Here is a 24,739-nt window from a genome sequence, read left to right on the forward strand (position 1 = left end):
CTCCTTAGTTCTAGGTTGCTTCTCTCCTTGATTAGTTTCCATCCGTTGCTTCTTGTCCTGCCTTCAGGCGCTTTGGAGAACAGCTTGACTCCCTCTTCTTTGGGGCAGCCCCTGAGATACTGGAAGGCTGCTATCCTGTCCCCCCTCGTCCTTCTCTTCGTTAAACTAGACATCCCCAATTCCAGCAACCGTTCCTTTAAAAAGTCTGGACTACAACTCCCAGAATTCCCCAGACAGTGGGCTGGCTGGGGAATTCTGGGCGTGGAAATCCAGATCTCTTAAAAGTGGCTGAGGTTGAAAAACTCTGCTCTAACCGGTAGGCTGGACTTCAGTGACAAAAGTCTGGGCTTACAAAAATCCCAGAATGCCTTGGGGAATTGTGGCTAGGGAATTCTGGGAGTTGAAGTCCAGACCTCTTAAAAGTTGCCGATTGAGGAACTCAGCTCTAACCAGCAAACAGCTTCCCACCCCGCAACTTGGAGGGCAGCCTGCCTGGTTTTTTTTATTATTATTATTAATGCCTCTGCATTTTTTAATTAGATGTTTTGAGGGAACGTGATGAATTAGAACGGTCAATTAGAAAGGGAAGGAAGTGGAACAAAAGAACAGGACGAATGAATACATGCAAATGAGTAAATCAGGGATTTAGCATGGAAGCAGAGAGTATAATTTGCCAGGATAGTGTGAATGGATTGGAATAATTGAATATATTATTTGCACTTCAGGCTAGAGCAGTGTAAACGAGGCAGAAATCTCAGGACCATGGTCAGCGCAGTATAAACCATCATGTGCGTGCCTGGCTGAGGAATTCTGGGAGTCGAAGTCCACAAGTCATCAAAGGGCCAAGTTGGAAGACCCCTGGTCTATCCAGAAGACCTTCCGTTGGCTTGCCGGGCTGCGTGGTTTCTGGCCGAGGGTTACAATTTGAGGAATAGGTGGGATTGTCGGAAAACGAAGCAACAGGGAACAGGCAGGACAAGAAGCAATGGATGGAAATTAACCAAGGAGAGAAGCAATCTAGAACTAAGGAGAAACTTCCTGACAGTGAGAACAATTAACCAGTGGAACAGCTTGCCACCAGAAATTATGAATGCTCCGACACTGGAGATTTTTAACAAGAGACTGGACAGCCATTGGTCTGAAATGGGATAGGATTTCCTGCCTGAGCAGGGGGTTGGACTAGATGACCTCCAAGGCCCCTTCCAACTTTATTGTTATTATTGTTGTTGTTTTTGTTGCTATTATTATTATTGTATTATTATTATTATTATTCATCATCGCACAGTCAGCCAGATGTTCAGACTGGATTTGGCATTTTGTCTACCTATCGAGTCCTTACTATTATTATTATTATCATTATTATTATTATTATTATTTGCAATTACATTTTTAAAAGGCAGAGTGGCCGGAAGAGACCTCAACCGAAAAGAGATTCTTGAACGAAACCCTCAACTTGTGCCTGGCCGTGGCCCCTCCGTGATTTAGATGAATAATTGAAACCCTCCGATACATTTATTATCCCTTTAGTGCCAAAGTGGCAGAGAAAGACTGGTGGTAATTGAAAAATAGAACACAAATCTCCCGCTGAAAGGCCTGTTTCTTATCGCAGAGTAAACATGTCAGGCCTAATAAACAAGAGCGAGAAGGCGAGCGCACCCAGGCCTGGCCGTTGATTTTTACGGCTGATTTAGAACCCAGGTTCCGGTTGGCCTAAGTAGGAGAAAAAGGCTCCAGTATCGTGTTTTTTTTTTTTTTTTTTAAAAAGGTTTCAGAGGATGGGGAGCTATCATCATAATCATATTAATTTTTTAAGAAAAGGAAGGTTCCCTCCCCGCCCAGGCTTCTATTGATCCGATAAAACTTCATTTTCTTTGCTTAGTTTTTTTTTTTTCTCCCCACAAGTGGCTAGAAAGCGGTTTGGTGCAAAGTGAGATTTTTGGCAAGGGTTGCAACACTGGCCTTTGTTGAAGCTTGGCAGGGCTTCAATCTCTCCTGGGTGAGCCGGGAGCGCTGTAGGCGCACAAACCACTTTGCAGGATGAGTGGTGGATGGGCAACGGACGGAGGGTGTGTGTGTGATGGGGGGTGATAAGACCCCCAATAGAGGGGGTCCTGCTTAAGTGAGTTTTGCCCCCAACGCTTGCCACCGTTGTTAAGGGAATCAAAACAGATATTAAGTTAGTGAACACAATTGTTAAGTGAATCCAGCTTCCCCTTTGACTTTGCTTGTCTGAAGATTGCCAAAGCGGATCACGCGACCGTCATAAATACGAGTCAGTTGCCGAGCATCTGAGTTTCAATCGCACAACTCCAGGGATGCTGCAACGGCCATAAAGGTGAAAAATGGTCCTAAGTCCCTTTTTTCAGTGCCGTTGTAACTTCGAACGGTCACTAAACGAAACGGTCGTAAGTTGAGATGGCTGCAATTTGCCCCAGGTGTTATTACCTGGGGTGGCTCTGCAGATTATCCCTCCCATGAATTACACTTCAGAGGGAACGATTTATTTCTGCACGGGGGGGGAAAAATGGGAGCAGAATTTCCATCACTAAACAAGGCAGTGGACAAGCGAGTGGTGCTGTTTTTGCCCTAAAGCAAATCGCTCCAGTTATTAAGTGAATCACACGGTCGCTAAGCGAATCCAGCTTCCCCCGTTGACTCTGAATGTGGGAAGCTGACGGGAAAGGTTGCAAATGGTGATGCTGGGATGTTTTAATTGTCATAAAACAGATGCTGGTCTGAATTTTGAACACATGACCGTGGGCATCCCACAGTGGTCGTTAAGTGTGGAAAATGATCATAAATCGTTTTTTTTTCAGTGCCGTTGTAACTTCGGGGTGCGTGTATGTGTGTGTGTGTGTCACTAAACGAACTGTCGTAATTCAAGGACTACTTGTAGATGGCTGCAGGCACTTGATTTGGAAAACACTACTCAAAGAGAAGGGGAAACACTCCCCTGTGTTGTAAGGAACACTTTGGGTGAAGGCAGGGGCGTGATTGTGGCTGACAGCTTGCCTTTTGGGAAACACCCCACCCCCGAAAGGGTTGGTTTATCACCGAAGTGGAATGGGACTCCAAGGATCACCTAGTCCACCCCTTCGCTCAAAAAAAAAATCATTTAAACCAGGGGGTCTCCAGACTTGGCAACTATAAGACTGTGGAGATTCTCTATCATCTAGGCCAGGGTAGGCAACCTTGGCTCTTTTATGACTTGTGGACTTCAACTCCCAGAATCCCTGAGCCAGCATGGGGGGAAACTTTAGCCCCCTCATGACTTGTGGACTTCAATTCCCAGAATTCCTGAGCCAGCATGGGGGAACTATGGCCCCTTCATGACTCGTGGACTTCAACTCCCAGAATTCCTGAGCCAGCCTGGCTCAGCTTGGAAACCTCTCCCTTTCCCCTCAGTGTGGCTGGCTCAGGAATTCTGGGAGTTGAAGTCCACCAGTCATAAAAGAGCCAAGGTGGCCTAACCCCTGATCTAGGCCATGGTTGTCCCAAAGGTGCTTTTTCAAAAGGCAACTGGACTTTCTTAGTAGTTGTTGTTGTTTTTCCCCCTTGAAGACGTTTCGCTTCTCATCCAAGAAGCTTCTTCAGTTCTGACTCAGTTCAGTCAGAACTGAAGAAGCTTCTTAGATGAGGAGCGAAATGCCTTCAAGGAAGAAAAAAAAAAACTTGGAAAGTCCAGCTGCCTTCTGAAGAGCACCTGTGGTTTAAGACTTGTGGACTTCAACTCCCAGAATTCCTCAGCCAGCCGGTCTTCAAGTTGCCAGCTTTGGAGAGCCCTGGTTTAAACCACCCAGGAGGGGAGGGGTGGCTGTCCTGCTTCTTTTGAAAAACGTTCAGAGGTTAGCGGGATGCAGGAAGCGTGCAGAACCGAGCATTTTTGCTGGCACAGCCCTTCAGGTCCACTTTCATCGATCGGTTGGTTTTTTTTTTGGTTTTTTTTTTGAACTGCTGATCCCTTCTTGGCACAAACAGTCTGAAGGGGAGGGGGCAGCCACACGGGTAAACATTGCGAGAGTAAATCGACAACAATAACAACAGCAATAGCAACAACCAAGGGACGATTGGAAAGGTGAGGAAATGACGGAGGGAGAAATTGCAATGGTATGTGGGAAAGGCCTTCGGAGATGGATGAAAAGATGCAAAGGGATAGTCCAGTGACGGCGAACCTTTTAGAGACCGAGTGCCCAAACTGGAACCCAAAACCCACTTATGCATCGTCGGGTGCCGGGTGGGAGTAACCCAGTGGGTGGGTGTGGCCCATTAGGTGGGCATGGCTGCGGTGGTAACGGCAGACTGGGTGGGACTAAAAAGTTCAATCAATCAATTCCAACTTTGCAAGAACTTTTTTTTCCCATGAGAAGTTGAAATTGACTGATTGAACCTTTTTTTTTTTTTTTTTTGGCACACGGCGGCGGAGGCCTAAAGCGAAAAGGTTTTATAAAACCCAGCTGAAGGCCTAGGACTGGGGCGATGGCGCGCGTGCCCATAGAGAGGGTTCTGAGTGCCGCCTCTGGCACCCGTGCCAGAGGTTCGCCACCACTGGTATAGTCGGATAAAAGGCAGCTAAGCCCTCAGTTGCACGGAGACGGTGGGAGACTTGCACTTTCAGAGGTGCAAGATTCTCTTATTGTAGCTTTAGAATAAAGTAGGATTAGTTTATCCCGCTGTGTGTCCTGTGCGGTTTACCCGACCAGGCTGACAGGGACCAAACCACCGGAGGAAGTGTGCTGGGGGACGATGGGGTTCAGATGCTTCCCCCACCCCTTATAGACTGCTCCCTACCTGTTCTGCAACATCCATATAAGCCTTTAATCATGTCTCTTCCTCAACGGCAGCACCAATCGCGCTTATGTGGCAACTTCTGCAGATTTCCGGAGGCTACACACATAAAATGCTCCTTTATCTAAAAGACACCCCCCCCCGCCTGAGAAAAAACCCCCCCCATACAAAATGCCTGTGACCTCCACAAATAGCCCCCAGGGTGATCATAGGTTTCCGTCATCCTATCTTATCCTATCCTATCCTATCCCAGGGGTAGGCAACCTTGGCTCTTTTATGACTGGTGGACTTCAACTCTCAGAATTCCTGAGCCAGCCATGCTGAGGGGAAAGGGAGAGGTTTCCAAGCTGAGCCATGCTGGCTCAAGAATTCTGGGAGTTGAAGTCCACGAGTCATGAGGGGGCCAAAGTTTCCCTCATGCTGGCCCAAGAATTCTGGGAGTTGAAGTCCACGAGTCATGAGGGGGCCAAAGTTTCCCTCACGCTGGCTCAGGAATTCTGGGAGTTGAAGTCCACGAGTCATGAAGGTGCCATAGTTCCCCCATGTTGGCTCAGGAATTCTGGGAGTTGGTCCACGAGTCATAAAAGAGCCAAGGTTGCCTACCCTTGTCCTATCCTATCCTTTCCTATCCTATCCTATCCTATCCTATCCTGTCCTGTCCTGTCCTATCCTTCCCTTTCTCTTTTCCTTTCTCTTTTCTCTCCTTCTTTCTTTCCCTTTCTTTTTCCTTCCTTCCTTCCTTCCTTCCTTCCTCTCTCTCTCCTTTTTCCTTCCCTTTCTCCTGTGAAATGGGCATATTTAAAGTTAAGCTTGTATATTGCATGACCTCTGTACGCTAAATAAATAACATGAAACAGGCACAGAAGATGGATTGCAACCACAAGGTTAAAATCCAGCTTTTTTTGGACCTTACCTTGGATGTAATGCTTTTTTTCTTTTTTCTTTTTAAAAAAAGGAAACTACCCTTTGACATCTTGTGTAAGCAGCTTTTGGGGAAAATCAGGAAGAGGAAGCCTGTGGAAGCTTCTCTGATTGACAAGTTGTTGTTTTCTTCATTAGCTCAGCTCGACAGAAATTTATGGCGTTTTTTTTTTTTTAAACGAATAGACCAGTTCCGAGGTCCAGCTTTTTAACACCACACCGAGATTTATGGCACTTAGTTGCAGGAGAGTGCATTAGCGGGAAGGGCATCACTCTCTTCCAGCCCCCCCCCCCAAACAAAAGGCTTGGTCTCTTTCTTCCTCTCTCTTTAATTTGATTGCAAAACAACTTTTAAAGGCTGAGAAATAAAAAAAAAAACCAAAGTAATGGACTGAAATTGTACTTCTGGACAAGGACACCGGCGAAGTGGCAGCCGAACCTTAAGGGTGGAAAGAGAGGAGGAGGAGGAGGAAGAAAAGAAGGAGCTGTCAAGCTAAATCTCAAGTCTATCAGCCAATCTTGGCTTTGAACATCGGAAAAGAGAGAATTCGCCCCGTTCAATCTCAGAAATGGGGGGGGGGCGCACAAAGACACGGCCGATCTTTTGTTTGTATATTAAATTTGGAGAGGCTGATGAATGCCTTTTCCTGAAAGACCCGGCCCCATAAATGATTTTTTTTTTTTAAAAAAGGGCTTTACAAAAATTGCAAGGCTGTACGGGTGGGGCTGGCGTAAGACACGTACTTTGGATTTTTATTAGGATTATTTTTTGAATGTCAACCGTGGATAAAATGACGTAGCTGAAAGCAGGGATAGGCACTGTCTAGCATTATTGCTAGGAGGGTGCCACTGCATATCAGCCATCAGAAGCTAAGCGTGTGCAGGCTACAGGTAATCCCCGACTTGTGAGCGCTCTTTAAAGACGGTTTGAAATGACGCTCGCGCTGGAAAAAGTGACCTAGGATCGATCCTTAGACCAAGGGTCTGCAACCTTGACAACTTTAAGACTTGTGGATGTTTCATGACCTAGCTAGGCAACATCATCAGTGCTAGAAGGGAGTGGATGAGGAGGAGGAGGAGGAAGAAGAGGAGAACTGTGGGGTTCTTGCTACTTTCTGAGCTTGGTGGTTTTCTGGCAGACATTTCATGACCCAACTAGGTGACATCATCAGTGCTACAAGGGAGTTGGGATGGGGGAGGAAGAGGAGAAGGAGGAGGAGGAGGAGAAGGAGGAGAAGAAGAAGAGAAAGAGAAAGAAAGAAAGAAAGAAAGAAGAGAGAGAGAGAGAAAGAAAGAAAGAAAGAAAGAAAGAAAGAAAGAAAGAAAGAAAGAAAGAAAGAAAGAATCCTTGATGCTCTCTGAGCTTGGTGGTTTTCTGGAAGACATTTCATGACCCAACTAGGTGACATCATCAGTGCTACAAGGGAGTTGGGATGGGGGAGGAAGAGGAGAAGGAGGAGGAGGAGGAGAAGGAGGAGAAGAAGAAGAGAAAGAGAAAGAAAGAAAGAAAGAAAGAAGAGAGAGAGAGAGAAAGAAAGAAAGAAAGAAAGAAAGAAAGAAAGAAAGAAAGAAAGAAAGAAAGAAAGAATCCTTGATGCTCTCTGAGCTTGGTGGTTTTCTGGAAGACATTTCATGACCCAGCTAGGCAACATCATCAGTGCTCGAAGGGAGTGGGGTTTGTGAAGGGAAGGAGGAGGAGAAATAGAAGGAGGAGGAAGAGGAGGAGAACTGTGGGTTCCTTGGTGCTCTCTGAGCTGGGTGGTTTTCTGGCAGACCTTTCATGACCTAACTGGGTAACATCACAACTTGCAGCAACGAAGGGGCTGTTTTCAATTCTGCAATGTCCCCCCCCATCTCCCCCCCCTCGTAATAAAGAGCGCAGCTCAGCCCTTGCTCAGCCAAAATATCTGCAAAGCGAGCTTGGAAATCCAGCCTGCCAGCAGGAAAATTGCAAAGAGATGAAGGGCTCCAGCAAACAAAGCCCCCCCCCCTTCCTCAAGGCTGCCCCCTCCCAGCAACCTCGTTGCCAGCATTAATGGGTCTCTTATTTATGTCTGAACCCCGGTGATCCCATTCGGTTTCTCTCCTTATAGCCCCGAACTTGTCGACTCTTTTTTTGCAGGTTGATAAACAAGACCCAACCCGGGGGGCGATTTATTCTCCCGTCCATTAACCTGTGCCCCCCCCCCCCCGCTCGCAAATAAACCCTGAAGCTGCAGACTTAGCAATGATCCTCCTTTCGCCCCTCCCCTTTCCCAGCCCCTCCCCAGCTAGGCAGGATTGAGGAGGAAAAGGCAGAGATTGGCACAGCGGGACCTGGCTAAAGAGACTTCCCCATCTGCTTTTCCCCATGGTTAGCCCACTTGGAAGAAATGGTTTCGCTAAGCATGTAGTTCTCAAGGTTTTGGTTGAAGAGGCTGGAATTTAGCCAGCTGTGCTGACTGGTGGAAACCTCAGTCCTTGACTGAGTCACCTCGGGGTGAAATGGGTGACAAACAGATAAGAAAGAAAGAAAGAAAGAAAGAAAGAAAGAAAGAAAGAAAGAAAGAAAGAAAGAAAGAAAGAAAGAAAGAGACTGAGGGAGGGAGGGAGGGAGAAAAAGGAAGGAGAAAGAAAAGAAAGAGAAAGAAGAAGGAAAAAAGAGAGACTGAGGGAGGAAGAAAAAGAAGGAAGGAAGGAAGGAAAGAAGGAAGAAAGAGACTGAGGGAGGGAGGAAGAAAAAGAAGGAAGGAGAAAGAAAAGAAAGAGAAAGAAGAAGAGAGAGAGACTGAGGGAGGGAGGAAGAAAAAGAAGGAAGGAAGGAAAAAGAAAGGAAGGAAGAGAAAGAAAGAAAGAAAGAAAGAAAGAAAGAAAGAAAGAAAGAAAGAAAGAAAGAAAGAGACTGAGGGAGGGAGGGAAGGAGGGAGGAAGAAAAAGAAGGAAGGAAAAAGAAAAGAAAGAAAGAGAGAGACAGACTGAGGGAGGGAGGGAGAAAGAAAAAGGAAGGAAGGAAAGAGAAAGAAAGAAAGAAAGAACTGAAAAAGGAGGGAGGGAGGGAGGGAGGAAGGAAGGAAGGAAGGAAGGAAGGAAGGAAGGAAGGAAGGAAGGAAGGAAGGAAGGAAGGAAGGAAGGAAGGAGAGAAACAAACGCCAAAGAAAGAAGCCACCAGAGAGATGGAAATCAATGTCTGCCTCTTGGAGGGGACCTGCACAGCTCCCCACCCGCCTGAGATGTGAGGAGACTCACTTAAAACCTGGTTAAGATTGATGCCACCAGAAACAGCAATCCTGACGACCGGGAGCCTCTTTTGAGACGACTCCCAAAGGACCTAAAAATAGCTCTCCTGAAAAATGCTCCTGTCGAAGCACATCTGGACCCAGGCACCCTCCAGATGTTGCCTGAACACCTGGAAGCTAAGCGACCCTAAGCTTGGCTTCGGGAAGAGTGTTGTGTTTCTGAAGGAATGGGGGGGGGAGGGCAAACAGGTGTGTGTGTGTGTGTGTGTGTAGTCTAGGCAGCCGATTTAAAAAAAAGAAAAACGGCTTGCAAAAGCAGCTGAGTTTACTTTTGCAAACAAAGCAGCTGTTGCGTTGCCGAAAACGAGACATCAGCAGCAGGGAGGTCGAAAAAGACTTAGTGCCGTGAAAAACATCAGAAGCAGAGGCGAAAAAGACAGTGCCGTGAAAAGTCTGTCGCCATAGGTAGTCCTCCACTTACGACCACCGTGGGGGGGAAAGAAGAGTTCCCACTGCTCAAGAAGGCAGTCGTTCAATGAGTCACACTTAATTTTATGACCTTTTTTTTTTTGCCCCGGCTGTTCAGCGAATCGCTATAGTTGTTAAGTGAAACATGTGGTCGTTAAACGAACCTGAGTTTCCTTGTTGGAAGCCGGTTGGGAAGGCAGCAAATGGGGAATCAGGTGACCTCAGGACAGTGCAACCGCCGTAAATACGCGCCAAGCCCGTGATTTTTGCTCACATGACCCTGAGGATGCTGCAGTGGTCTAAGGCAGGGGTCTGCAACGTGGACAACTTTTAAGACTTGTGGACTTCAGCTCCCAGAATTCCTCAGCCAGCTATGCTGAGTTGTGTCATGAAATGGCTTCCAGAAAACCACCAAGCTCAGAGAGCAGCAAGGACCCCACAGTTGTTGTTGTTGTTGTTGCAAGGACCCCCCCCCCCAGTTTTTGCTTGCAGGCAAGTATTATTTCTTGCAGATCTTTCAATGCACCATTGTTGCTATCTTCCCCCGAACATGTTCTTGCGTAAGTTATTTTGTATGCCCTCTTCTCTTAAAAATGTACATTTTTTTACATCCACGTTTTCTGGCAGCCAAGAACTGCTCTGAAAAATCTGGAGAAGGACCAAAAGACAAAGCTGGTGAAATGGAAAACAAGCCAGCTTGCTTAAAAAGACCAAGATTCCCCATCTCTGTCACAAGCCAGCATGTCGTTGCAGAAGTGACTGCATTTCATTGCCGAATAAAAAAATTGGAAGTACCTGATCAGTAGCCATACCCTTGAAAGATTTATATATATATATATATTGCATATTTTAAAAGGAAGGCAAAATTCAGCTGTAGCCACACTCGTTCCTTTTTCTGTTCTACTTAAGATTTTATTTTTGGTTAGCCCCAAAGTATGCTGGCTTTGATTCAGCGACGCTTGTGATTCTGATATTTCTTGATGCTTTTGTCTTCTCGTTGAGGCGGCAAGTCAACAAATTTAGGTCATGAATAAATAAAAGCCGGACCTAAAAGGTGCAGGAAATCCGACATGTCGCTTGACGAGGCCTCGAAACCTGAAGGAGGGTATCTCGTGTGGCACAGAAAGGCTTTAATACTAGGCAGGAGATGAGGATTGTGACAGCTAAATCCCAGGAGTCTTTGGTCTTCCAAAATGTGTCGGCCTCGTGGGAGAAACCAGACAGGAATCACAACTGGATCAACTAATACTATTTTAGTGTAAAGCTACACTGACAGAATCTGCCCGGTCTGCAAATAACAATTCTCCCGCTGTCGATTTTAACAGCCTGAGCCTTGCCCACTGTAGGTAGCCTTTTGACTCACAACCACAACTGACCCCCTAAAATTTCCATTGCTAAGTGAGGCAGGGAGCTGTCAACTCTGCAAATGAGCATGGCTATAGCCATTTTCCCTCTCACTCCCGGTTGCCACAGAGAATGGAGGGAGGGGGGACGCTCAGGTGCTTTGCTAGTCATCATAATCTTTTATCCCATGGGAACCAAGGTCATCGTCTGCTCCTGGGACTGCAGGCTGGGCGTGGTGTAAAAAGCCTGGCAAATAATCCCATTGGGGAACATTGTTGCTTGCGTAGCTTTATGGGTGGGGTTTTTAACTTTGTATCGGGGAATTGTTACATGTGTATCCAGACTTGGTTTCACTCTTGATCGTGCCGATACTTTGCAACTAATAAACATGTTATTTGAGGAATTTGCAAGCCTCGGAGTTCTGCTTTGTTTGACTCTGTCTGTTGGAACCATTTTATGACCTTTCTTGCGACAGCTGTTAAATGAATCACTGCAGTTGTTAAGCTAGTAACATGGTTGTTAAGTGAATCTGGCTTCCCCGTTGACTTTGCTGAAGGTCGTAAAAAGGGATTAAATATGAGTTTTTTGTTGATCGGGACTGAACAACGAGGTTTTAAACACATGTTTATAGATAAGAAATGAGATATGGGGGAAAGACGATGCTATTGTACTTTAAGAGAAAGCGACAAATTACTAAAATTGTTTATACTTGTTGAGATGAAAGGGGAAGTCATTTCTTTATAAATGTCTTTTCTTTTCTTTCTTCTTGTACTGTACGCCAACATTTGTTTTTTAATTCTGCCAAACATCTGGCTGATTGACCAATTTCATTTTTTTAATGGCCCTCGCTGAATCGATTATGTAAATGAACTGCTATCACAAGCATCTTTTTTAGTTTCCTGGGACAGCCCGGAGAAATTTTCACTGGGAAATTTTCTCTCACCCCGAGCAGCAGAACCGAATTGTGCTAACAAGAGGCCTCCGAAGGCCGCATCCCAGGAAAATAACTGGAGAGTAAACAGTGACACGGTTCACGTGAAATGCTAAAATGCAGATTGCGCTAAGAAGCCACCGCTGTCTGAATTTGGGAAACGATACATAAATTCTTAAATGGGGTCTAGGAACTACAGGGAAGAGAAGAACAGAGCTGGAAGGGACCTTGGAGGTCTTCTAGTCCAGCCCCCTATACCAGGGGTAGGCAACCTGGGCTCTTTTATGACTCGTGGACTTCAACTCCCAGAATTCCTGAGCCAGCATGGCTCAGCTTGGAAACTTCTCCCTTTCCCCTCAGCATGGCTGGCTGAGGAATTCTGGGAGTTGAAGTCCATGAGTCATGAAGGAGCCAAAGTTTCCCTCATGCTAGCTCAGGAATTCTGGGAGTTGAAGTCCATGAGTCATAAAAGAGCCCAGGTTGCCTACCCCTGCCCTATCCCATTTCAAACAAATGGCTATCCAATCTCCTCTTCAAATTCTCCAGCAATGGGGGTATTTTTTACCTTCCCACAAACACACATTCACATATCTTGCAAGAAGAACACATTCACAGAAACTGCACAGTCTCAGCCAGCGTGAGAATTCTGGGAGTTGAAGTCCGCAAGTCATAAAAGAGCCAAGTTGGAAGACCCCTGCCCTAGGACGATGACGTGGGTCAAAGTTAATATGAGTTCTTAAGTAGCAGACACAGAAAAAAAAAAAACACGGGATGGAGAGAAAGACTCATTTAGCAGCAAGAGGGGTGCTATCTAAATTGGGGGGGGAATTAAATCAATAAAATAAAACGAAACAAAGGAAGGGAATAGAGTGACAGTGAAAGTGAAATAAAGCAGAAGCGGAGGTGAAGGTAAAAGGGGAAAGTGAAAGTGAAACTGAGGCCAGAGGTGAAGGAGAAGCTGAAGGTGGGAGGGAAGCGAAGCGAAAGTGAAAGTGAAGGCAGAAGTGGAGGGAGACCAAAAGTGAAAGCGAAGGTGAGCGTGGAGATGAAAGTAAAAGGGGAAAAGCAAAAGTGAAACCGAGGGCAGAGGTGGAGGTGAAGAAGCTGAAGGTTGGAGTGAAAGTGAAAGCGAAAGCGAAGGCGGAAGTAGAGTGAGACTGAAAATGAAAGCAAAGGTGAAGATGGATGTGAAGTAAAGTAAAATAAAGATGGAACAGTCCACTGGAAGTTGTTGGATTCCTGGCCAGCAATCAAAGACGATGGGTTTCGGAGTCCCACAAATTCTGGATGGCCATAAGGATCACGTCAGCTGGCGGGGAACATCTGTTTTGTCAGGGCTGGGCAAGATGTGAACAAGGTCCAATCCAGCTGGGCCGCCTTTCCACCCCAGACATCTGCTGGGCCCAGCCACCCGCCGTGTGCCCGGATCCTATTTTTCTCCCCTTCCCTTCCCAATCAGCTGAGATATTAATTGCAAAGCCGTAGGGGGGGGGAAAGGTATCAATTACTTACCACCACCGCCGCCCAGCAGGGAACTGTTAGCTAAAAGGAAAACAGAAAGAAAAAAGGAGATGTTACTCAATTGCTGCCTGGTTAGGAGCTATTTCGGTTTATTCACGTGCTCACGGTTGTCGCACAATTTTGCAATCTTCAATATCTATAAATAATAATAATAATATTAATAATAATAATAATAAAGTTGGAAGGGATCTTGGAGGTCATCTAGTCCAACCCGCTGCTCAGGCAGGAAACCCCATACCATTTCAGACAAATGGCTGTCCAGTCTCTTCTCAAAAACTTCCAGTGTTGGAGCATTCACCGCTTCTGGAGGCAGGTTCTTCCACTGGTTAATTGTGCTCACTGTCAGGAAGTTTCTCCTTAGTTCCAGGTTGCTTCTCATTCTTGGTCATTAAACGAACTGTCATAAGTCAAGGACTGCCTGTACAGGAAACTGGCTAATCTTAACTTTAGGGGAGGGGGAAGAAAAGTGGAGAATATAAAATTGCAGAAGGATTTTGCGGCCTCTTGAAAAAAAAAAAAAACCAACCTCTCCTGATTATCACTCTCATTTTTGCAAAATGCTCTTAGCTCCTCAAGACCCTTTTTGCTGTTTTGCTGCAAAAGATTAGTCTGACTACATTTTTAGAAACAGCAAGCAAAGCAGGCCGGGTCGATATTGTCCAATTAACACCAAGGGACTTAATTCTGAGTAGAAATCTACATGCCCGGCTGCACTGTTTATTCTGTGGTTTCATTTATGGGGATTTGCCCCCCTCTTTGTTCTCTGCATTCGACTTGCTATCTGTTTTTTTTTTTCCTTTGTCACAGTCACCCGCTTGAATGAAAGGCTAGCGATTAAATAAACTCTATTTCTTTGAAAGCTGAATCTGGCAGGATCCCAGATTAACTGAAACAACACAGGTAAATCCTTGACGAACGATAATTATCTTTAATGACCGTTCAAAGTTACAAGGGCACTGGAAAAAAGGGACTTGTGACCGTTTTTCACACTTAACGACGGTTGTGGCATTCCCAAGGTCAGCTGATCAAAACTCAGACGCTGGCTGGGGAATTCTGGGAGATGAAGTCCACAAGTCTTAAAGCTGCCCAATTTGGAGACTGCATATCCTGGTACTTGGAAGACTGGATCCAGTTTTGGTCACCACGATGTAAAAAAGATGCTGAGACTCTAGAAAGAGTACGGAGAAGAGCAACAAAGGTGATCAGGGGATTGGAGGCTAAAACATACAAGGAACGGTTGCTGGAATTGGAAATGTCTACTTTAAGGAAGAGAAGGACGAGGGGGGACAGGATAGCCATCTTCCAATATCTCAGGGGCTGCCCCAAAGAAGAGGGAGTCAAGCTATTCTCCAAAGCGCTTGAAGGCAGGAGAAGCAGCAACGGATGGGAACCAATCAAGGAGAGAAGCAACCCGGAACTAAGGAGAAACTTCCTGACAGTGAGAACAATTAACCAGTGGAACAACCTGCCTCCAGAAGTGGTGAATGCTCCAAGACTGGAAATTTTTAAGAAGAGACTGGACAGCCATTGGTCTGAAATGGTAGGGGGTTGGACTAGATGACCTCCAAGGTCCCTTCAAACTTTATTATTATTATTATTATTGTTGTTGTTGTTGTTATTATTACTACTACTACTACTACTACTACTACTACTACTACCACCACCAGGTGTATGTCTCAACATTGTGAGAACGGGGCCATTCTCAGTGCAGCGTTCAAGAGCAGCACCCATTTTCCACTCAGCCTTCCTTCCTTCCCCCCTCCCCAGCTGGCAATCACAGCCTCCCCACGCCCATCAGCGCCCGGGGCGTTCCACCTGTTTCAGGAGGTTGCCTTGGCAACAGGAGCAACCGTGTAAGGATGCGGTCACCTCGGAAACACCCGCCGCGGGGGGGGGGGAAGGTCCCAGGCGCCCTGGGAAATCGGCCAGCTGCTCCCAGAGGCTGAACTGAGAGGAGAAGGGACAGGACTGGGCGGGAGAGTAACTAGCCAACCCAGCTGAGACTGGGGGAGGACGGGGAGGGACTCCGCCTCAGCCAGGCTAGGGAGTGAGTGCAGACAGGGTGGACGGGCATGAACGTGGCAGGGGGGCAGGGTCGGATAGCTGGGATAGAGAGGAGAGAGAGAGAGAGAGAGAGAGAGAGAGAGAGATGCAAAGATAGAGAGATAGAGAGATAGAGAGGGATGATAGAAGATAGATAGATAGATAGATAGATAGATAGATAGATAGATAGATAGATAGATAGATAGATAGATAGATAGATATGATATGACATAGGATAGGTGATAGATAGATAGATAGATAGATAGATAGATAGATAGATAGATAGATAGATAGACAGATAGATATGAGATGATATAGGATAGGTGATAGATAGATAGATAGATAGATAGATAGATAGATAGATAGATAGATAGATAGATAGATAGATAGATATGATATGATATAGGATAGGTGATAGATAGATAGATAGATAGATAGATAGATAGATAGATATGATATGATATAGGATAGGTGATAGATAGATAGATAGATAGATAGATAGATAGATAGATAGATAGATAGATAGATAGATAGGATAGGTGATAGATAGATAGATAGATAGATAGATAGATAGATAGATAGATAGATAGATAGATAGATAGATAGATAGATAGATATAGATAGATAGATATGATAGATAGATAGATAGATAGATAGATAGATAGATAGATAGATAGATAGATAGATAGATAGATAGATAGATAGATAGATAGATAGATAGATAGATAGATAGATAGATAGATAGATAGATAGATAGATAGATAGATAGATAGATAGATAGATAGATAGGATGATAGATAGATAGATAGATAGATAGATAGATAGATAGATAGATAGATAGATAGATAGATAGATAGATGAGATGATATAGGATAGGTGATAGATAGATAGATAGATAGATAGATAGATAGATAGAAGATAGATAGATATAGATAGATAGATAGATAGAAGATAGATAGATAGATAGAAGATAGATAGATAGATAGATAGATAGATAGATAGATAGAAGATAGATAGATAGAAGATAGATAGATAGATAGATAGAAGATAGAAGATAGATAGATAGATAGATAGATAGATAGATAGATAGATAGATAGATAGATAGATATGATATGATATAGGATAGGTGATAGATAGATAGATAGATAGATAGATAGATAGATAGATAGATAGAAGATAGATAGATAGATAGATAGATAGATAGATAGATAGATAGATAGATAGATAGAGGGATGGTTGGAAGGATGGAGGGGTGAAGGGATACAAGGATGGATTGGTGAATGGATTAAGATATAGATAAACAGATGGATAGATAGATAGATGGATGGATGGATGGATGGAGACATAAATAGACATATAGATGGATGGAGGATCCCTTGTTGAAAAGGTGCTGGGGAGTGGGTTGCTGGCTTTGCCTCCCTCACCCCCACCCCCACCTTCAAAATCCTACAGCATTCTCTTGGCTGCTCCTGCGCATGAGTTGGCTTTCCCCAACTGAGTGCGGTCTGGGTGTCAACCAGGCCGACTGCCGCAATCCTCGGCGGGCAGTTGGAACGCTGGTGTTCCCGTGGGAAGCTAAGCTGGGGAAAATGTGGACCCATTTTAAAGTCCGCTTGGATTTATAGGGCACTTTTAAGCTTTCCAAAAACATATCGGCCTAATCGCAGCATCAAAGAAACGGCTCCCGTTTGGCTTTTGGACCAAAAACAGACTAGCTCCAGCCGTGTAAAGAAAAGCGCGAGAAGTAACCTAGAACTAAGGAGAAACTTCCTGGCAGTCAGAACAATTAACCAGAGGAACAGCCTGCCTCCAGAAGTTGTGAATGCTCCAACACTGGAAGTTTTAAGAAGAGACTGGACAGCCATTTGTCCAAAATGGTATAGGGTTTCCTGCCTGAGCAGGGGGTTGGACTAGATGATCTCCAAGGTCCCTTCCAACTTTACTATTATTATTGTTGTTGTTGTTATTGTTATTCCTCGGCTAATGACCACAATTGAGGCCAAAATTTCTGTGGCTAAGCGAGACCGTTGTTAAGTGAGTTTTGCTCCATTTAATGACCTTTCTTGCCACCGTTGCGAAGTGAATCACGGTAACAACGGTTGTGAAGTGACTCTGCCTCCCCTACTGACTTCACTTGTCAGAAGGTCACAAAAGGGGATCATGTGACCCCGGGACGCTGCAACGGTCATAAGTACGAGTCAGTTGCCAAGCGTCTGAATTTGGATCAGGGGACCCCAGGGGGAGTCTGCGACGGTCGTTAAGTGTGAAACGCGGTCCCCAGTGGCTATTTTCAGGGCCGTTGTAATTTCGAAGGGCCACTCAATGTAGAGGGTAAGTTGAGGACGATGGGCCACTGCCAGACTTGCAACTCTCCTCAGTGGGAACGTCAATCAGGAATTTGAAATGGCTGAAAGCGGCCAGACGCTGCAGCATTAGCCATACTGTTTTATTTTTAAAATGTGTAGATACTGCATTTCCCCGTATGAGCCTCCAGCAGCTTGCAATCCGGGGTGTGTGTGTGTGTGTGTGTGTGTGTGTGTGTGGTGGGCGGAGGGGGAGGGAGGGAGGCATAAAATAAAACTACAATCATAAAATCAATATGTGAATTGCCTATCGATTTCACGCCAGGCCATAAAAGTTCCATTCGCCGGAGGAAATCTCTGCCGCTAGGCGACTTGAGAAAAGGGCGGCCTGGACAGGTGGGCTTCGGGCAGAAGTGGGCAAGAGACATCTGCTTGGGGCTTTTATTTCTCGGGGAAATAAAAGCATTCTCTTATTTCTTTTTCTCTCTGAGCGGAGTAAATAGAATTCAGGGTCTGTGTGTGCGGGTTGAAAGACAAGAGTTTAAGAACGAAGCTCTTTAAAAAAATCTGGTTTTGGATCATCTGCACGCCTTTCTTTCTTTGTCTATTCGTTTGTTTATTTGCATCCGGCTGTTGTTATTTTTACAAATAAGGCAGCGAACGTACCTCTTCCTCCTAATTTCCCCACAACAGCAACCCTGTGAGGGAGGTTGGGCTGAGAGAGAATCACAGGCCCGAGGTCAGCCTGGAGGCTTTCATGGCTAAGGTGGCCCAACGTCACCTAGCCAGCATTCATGGCTAAGGTAGGACTAGAACTCACCGTCTCCTGGTGAGTGGCCCAAAGTCACCCAGCTGGCTTTCATGTCTAAGATGTGACTAATGGTCTTCACTTTCTAGTCTGGTGCCTTAACCCCTAGACCAGGGTTAGGCAACTTTGGCCCTTTTATGACTCCTGGACTTCAACTCCCAGAATTCATGAGCCAGCATGGCTCAGCTTGGAAACCTCTCCCCCTCAGCATGGCTGGCTTAGGAATTCTGGGAGTTGAAGTCCAGGAGTCATAAAAGGGCCAAGGTTGCCTACCCCTGGTCTAGTTTAACGAAGAGAAGGATGAGGGGGGGACAGGATAGCTGTATTCCAGGATCTCAGGAGCTGCCCCAAAGAAGAGGGAGTCAAGCTGTTCTCCAAAACGCCTGAAGGCAGGACAAGAAGCAACGGATGGAAACCAATCAAGGAGAGGAGCAACCTAGAACTAAGGAGAAACTTCCTGACAGTCAGAACAATTAACCAGCGGAACAGCCTGCCTCCAGAAGTGGTGAATGCTCCAACACTGGAAGTCTTTAAGAAGAGACTGGACGGCCATTTGTCTGAAATGGGATAGGGTTTCCTGCCTGAGCAGGGGGTTGGACTCGATGACCTCCAAGGTCCCTTCAAACTTTATTATTATTATTACTGATGGATCATCGCACAGTCAGCCAGATGTTCAGACTGGATTTGGCATTTTGTCTACCTATCGAGTCCTTACCCAGGACCTGGGATAGGCAGATGTGGATGTTTGATGGTATTACAGGTATCGTCGCAGGATGGAAGATATTATTATTATTATTATTATTATTATTAGATAACCTTTATTGTCATTTTTTTACTATGGCCACAACAGCACACATCAAAAATGAACTTTAGTTGCCCGCTCTCAAAGTGACACACACCTAAACATACTATATACAACATATGTACAGACCCACACCCCTACATATACATAACAAATAAAATATTAAACACCGTCCATCTCGAATATACATAACGGAAGGAGGCAGCTTGAGAGTTCACAAGGTTAATGCTGTATGGAATGAAACTCTGGCTGAATCTGGATGTTCTGTTTGTAGAATATAAAGGAGAAGAATATTGTCGAATATTACGGAAGCCCCGATTTGTCTTGAAAACTGACTTGTTTGCAATCAGCAGGATCTGCTTTGGGGCCAGTTGTCTCAACGTCCCAGCCCACCCCGGGGCTGCTGCTCCAGGTCACTCTCCCCACCGGCCCCATCCTGCCAATCTCTTTACAGAGAAGCAGACTTTTGCTGGCTCCTGTCAATCATGCCTCTCCAAGCAGGCTAGGATGGAGCCTTGGACCTAATTGAAGTTGTCAGTTCTTTCTCGGCTCCAGAGCCTGCAGGTGTGAAGGCAGCCCACCGAGGAGGGGAGGGATGGTGGACCTTTGGGCTGGCTGGATGATCGTCTTTCCAAAAGGCGATATGGATCGCCCTTCTCCAGGCCAGGTTTCCAGCAGGATGCTGGAACCTTATGGGGGGGGGGGAGGAAGAGGAGGAGAAGGAGAAAAGAACTCAAAGTTGTGGCTTTGAACGGTCACTGAATGAACTGTCGTAAGTCGGGAACTGTTACCTGTTGCCTCGTTTCCCCACAGTCACACTTCTTCCTCAAATTGTAACCCTCGGCCAGAAACTACGCGGCCCGGAAAGCCAACGGAAGGTCTTCTGGGGTCTTCCAACTTGGCCCTTTGATGACTTGTGGACTTCAACTCCCAGAATTCCTCAGCCAGTTGAAGTCCACAAGTCATCAAAGGGCCAGATTTGAAGACCCCTGGGATAGACCATCAGGGTTATTTAAGAACAATTCATTCTTGTTGAAGATGTTTCGAGATAAACATCTAGACCAGGGGTCTTCAAACTTGGCCCTTTCAATACTTGTGGACTTCAACTCCCAGAATTCTTCAGCCTGGCTGAGGAATTCTGGGAGTTGAAGTCCACAAGTCATCAAAGGGCCAGGTTTGAAGACCCTTGGGATAGACCGTCAGGGAGAAGACAGTCTGGTTATAACCACCTGCCTTCGCACGGGGGCTGCCCACCCCTCGGTGCGCCCTTCCCACGGCCCCGTTCATACTCCAGAGGCTGTGCCAGAATCATGGAAACCCCCCCCCCCGCTTCTCCCCTTCCTTAAGCATCATGCTTTTTGGTTGCTGGGCAACCTGGGCACGGCTCTCTCCCCCCCTTGCCGCTCTGCCACGGCTGATCAATTTCAGCAGATGCTTCCTTGCTCAGATGGATGGTCACCTGCGCATCCTTCGGTTCATTCCCCCCCCCCCTTCAAAAAAAGCTCAGCCAGGGAAATGCAACAGCAGCACGCGCGCACACACACACACACACACACACACACACACACACACACCCCGTGCAAAGCATGAGTGGCTTTTCAGAGTGTGATTATCGGCGCTATTAACATCATGCCTGCAGATCAGAAGAGTTGGGGGGGGGGAAGAAAGACCCCAGTTTGTGCTTTGCAATTTTGGGGGGGGGAAGCAACAGGACTCCTTGGGTGGCTGCTGGAGAGGGCACCCCCACAAGCAGGTTAGCGCCCTGTGCCCAGAAAACAGCTCCAGGGTCCTCCGAAACACAGAGGCCAAATTTCAGCACAAGCCTGTTTGAGAAATATCTGGAGCCAAGGGAAGGTGGCTTGTCCATCTCAGGGCGGTGAGATTTGACCAGGGTTTGTGGATCGCTGCCCAGGATTGAGTTATGGCGGAACGCCAAGCCTTGACGCACGCCTTCCAACCCTCAAAAATGCCACATCTCGATTGAGAAGGTTGGCGTTGCAACAATGAGGACTAGTCTCCCGCGTGTCCTTTCGTTCTGCAACTCAAGAAGGGGCGTACACTGGATAGGGAATTCTGGGCGTTGAAGTCCACCTGTCTTAAAATGGCTAAGTTTAAGAAACGTGGTCCTACGGCATCTGTGGAAGACAGCTCTCCCAAATCATCACGGATGGAGGGGTGAAAAGCAACACCCACAAAGAGCCAGCTGGAGACGTTGTAAAAGCACATGCGGTCTCAGATCAAACGGGTCGCTGGCAGGCGATCCAACTGAGGCACTGATGAATTCTTGATTCATTTGCTTACCCAAAGTGTCACGGGTGCACCTAGTGTTACCTACTTTGCGTAATGAAATGTCTGCAAGAAAATAACCAAGCTCAGAGAGATCTAAGGGTCCCATAGCTCCTCCTCCTCCTCCACCACCACCACCACCACCACCACACCCTTCCAGCACTGATGATGTTCCCTAGTTGGGCCATGAAACGTCTGCAAGAAAACAACCAAGCTCAGAGAGCACCAAGGACCCTACAGTTGTCCTCCTCCTCCTCCTCCTCCTCCTCCTCCTCCTCCTCCTCCTCCTCCTCCTCCTCCTCCTCCTCCTCCCCCCCAAACCCCATTCCTTTCTCACACTGATGATGCCACCTAGTTGGGTCATGAAACGTCTGCAAGAAAAGAAGCAAGCTCAGAGACCACAAGGACCCCTCATTTCAACCCTGGACTGCCAAAAAAAACCCATTGCGTGAAAGCCATGGGTGGGCACCAAGGGCGCCATGCTCACCAACCCATTTTTTGCACCCCCGGAGATCGCGTTCTCCAAACTGGGTGGCAAACTGCAGTGTATCGAGGTGCAGTTTCAGCGAGAAATAAAATCACTCTGATATATAAACCCCCAGATTAGTTTAATCCGCTTACAGAGGAGAAGAAAGAGGAGCATCTCAGCCTTGTCACTGCGCGGCATCGTTCCGCAAAGAGCTAAGCCGAAGCCTCGCGCTTCCCAAGTCACCAAAATCCCGGCGTTTGCCGCCGGCCATTGGTGGTTACCCTCCTGACCTCCAGTTTCGGAGCCTCCTTTAAAAGTTGGACGGCTTCTTTTAAAAAAAGACAGAAAAGAAAAAGAAAAGGGAAAGGAAAAAAAAAAACGATGCCTACCGTTTTTGAATTATTGACGGAGGTGGTTTTGCATCCCATTCAGCGGGATCGTTTCTGGATTATCGACAGGTAATTGCGCTTTGGATATGACATCGATAAGGGCAGATCCGCCTCCGTAATAAACCCAAGCCAGTTAGAGACCCAGCGGCCGCAGGAGCGCCAAAGGCTTCCTGTGCGTGGGGGGAGGGTGTGATTTACAGGTCATCCTCGGCTAAGGACCGTTTGTTGAGCGACCGTTTGGAGTTACAAGGGCACTGGAAAAATGTGTTTTATGATCTGGCACTTACGATGGTCACATACGAAGCACGATTGTCACATATGAAGAACGGTCGCACGGATTGGGTATGTCTAGTTTAATGAAAAGAAGGAGTAGGGGTGACCTCCAAGGTCTCTTCCAACTGTTATTCTTCCTTCCTTCCTTTCTTCCATGTTCCTTCCCATCTTGCTCGTTCCTTCCTTCCTTCCTTCCTTCCTTCCTTCTTTCCTTCCTCCCTCATTTCCTCCCATCTTCCTCCTTCTTCCTTCCTTCCTTCCTTCCTTCCTTCCTTTCTCCCACGTTCCTTCTCATCTTGCTCGTTCCTTCCTTCCTTCCTTCCTTCCTTCCTTCCTTCCTTCCTTCCTTCCTTCTTTCCTTCCTCCCTCATTTCCTCCCATCTTCCTCCTTCCTTCCTTCCTTCCTTCCTTCCTTCCTTCCTTCCTTCCTTCCTTCCTTCCTTCCTCCCACGTTCCTTCCCATCTTGCTCGTTTCTTCCTTCCTTCTTTCCTTCCTCCCTCATTTCCTCCCATCTTCCTTCTTCTTCCTTCCTTCCTTCCCTCCTTCCTTCCTTCTTTCCTTCCTCCCTCATTCCCTCCCATCTTCCTCCTTCCTTCCTTCCTCCCTCCCTCCCTCCCATTCCTATTTCTTCCTTCCTTCCTTCCTTCCATCCTTCCTCCCTCCCTCCCTCCCTCCCTTCCCACTCCTTCCTCCCTTCCTCCCTCCCTTATCACTGGAGGTTTTCAAGAAGAGACTGGACAGCCATTTGCCTGAAAAGGTCTAGGGTTTCCTGCCTGAGCAGGAGGTTCAACTAATCTAGCCCCATTCCCAGCTGGTCCCAATTTCTGGAAAAGAAGCACCAGGGTTTGGGGTACCTGTTTCCAAGTAAACAGTGATTTCCCCCACCCTCTCCAAATGCGATTTTCAGAATCTCTTTGGAAGGAGCAGAATCCTGCTCCACAATTTTTGCAACGGCACAACGGCCCATCTGCAATCGATATATCTGGAAGTACATTAGGGCAGTGCACGCCTTTATTTTCAATTTAATTTTCCTCTTGTCAAGCAGCAGAGTGAGGGGTTCCTCTGCTGTAAACGATGGAGCTGACTTTACATTCTTGCTTCCTGAAGCTTTGTCAGTGTTTCTCAACCTGGGCCCACTTCAAAATGTATGGACTTCAACTCCCAGAATTCTCCACCCCTCTGAAAGCAGGCTGGCTGGGGAATTCTGGGAGTTGAGGTCCACCCATCTTAAAGCAGGTTGGCTGGGGAATTCTGGGAGTTGAGGTCCACCCATCTTAAAGGATGCTGGTCGGGGAATTATGGGAGTAGAAGTCCACCCCTCTTAAAGCAGGCTGGCTGTATAATTCTGGGAGTTGATGTCCACCTAACACGTTTTGTGTTTACGAATGGAGCCAGAAGGAATCATTTGGCCAAATGCAAAAAACAGAATAAAATAAGAACTGGCAAGCAGAAGCAAGATTCTAATAAGGCTGCTTCATTAGCGCTGCAGAGGAGAGCAATGAGGAGGAATGGATAAATATTGACAAAGCTTGCCATTTTCTCTCCTGGAAGATGGTAGTTAGCAGTGCAACCTTGAAGGAACAACTTTCCAAATATCTCTGTGAGGTCGATGCTACATCAACCTCCCCCAGACCAGACCAGCCTCCCTCACCCATGTGCTGGACTACAATGCCCTCCTCTTGGCACCAGCTGAGGTCAATGGGCTGCACATTCATGGAGTCCTGAGCTGGGCTGAAACTCTGGGCCACCAAATAAGCGAATTTCCATATAAATAGCCACGCTGAAGTTCGCTGGCACTGATATTAAACTAATATCCAAAGCTATTTGATTTCAGAAAAAGGCGAATTATTTGGAAGGCAGAGTTAGCTTAGAGATGGACAGAAAGGTGCATATACAGCCTCTCTCCTTAGGTGATGCCTAGTTAAGAAGTCCGACACATAAATAAAATAAAGTTTAGAATCTGGGAAGAAAAAGAGACTAGCTGTTAGGAGCTTCCTGCTCCAAGCACGGATCGGTATTTAAACCTCTCTTTCGAATCTCGACCGTGGGGACTTTAAGATGGGCGGACTTCAACTCCTAGAAACCCCCAGCCAGCTATGCGGAGAAAACTAAGGTTTTACCCCTTGGCGGGAAAAACCAAAGGTACAAGTACAGATTAGACAAAACCTGGCTCAAAAAC

General features: G+C 46.4%; 1 protein-coding gene across 2 annotated transcripts in view; it reads right to left on the reverse strand.

Moving 5' to 3' along the window:
- Positions 1-24,739, reverse strand: part of MACROD1 (mono-ADP ribosylhydrolase 1) — a 167,993-nt gene that overhangs the window by 31,829 nt on the left and 111,425 nt on the right. For both annotated transcript variants that reach the window (XM_039363514.1, XM_039363515.1), the window contains exon 4: positions 13,177-13,206. In XM_039363514.1, coding sequence (XP_039219448.1) covers positions 13,177-13,206 — 30 coding nt within the window. The remainder of the gene's footprint in view (positions 1-13,176; positions 13,207-24,739) is intronic.

Source organism: Crotalus tigris, unplaced genomic scaffold, assembly GCF_016545835.1.
Source record: "Crotalus tigris isolate CLP2741 ecotype Arizona unplaced genomic scaffold, ASM1654583v1 scf7180000019553.37968852642:3898890, whole genome shotgun sequence".
Lineage (NCBI taxonomy): Eukaryota > Metazoa > Chordata > Lepidosauria > Squamata > Viperidae > Crotalus > Crotalus tigris.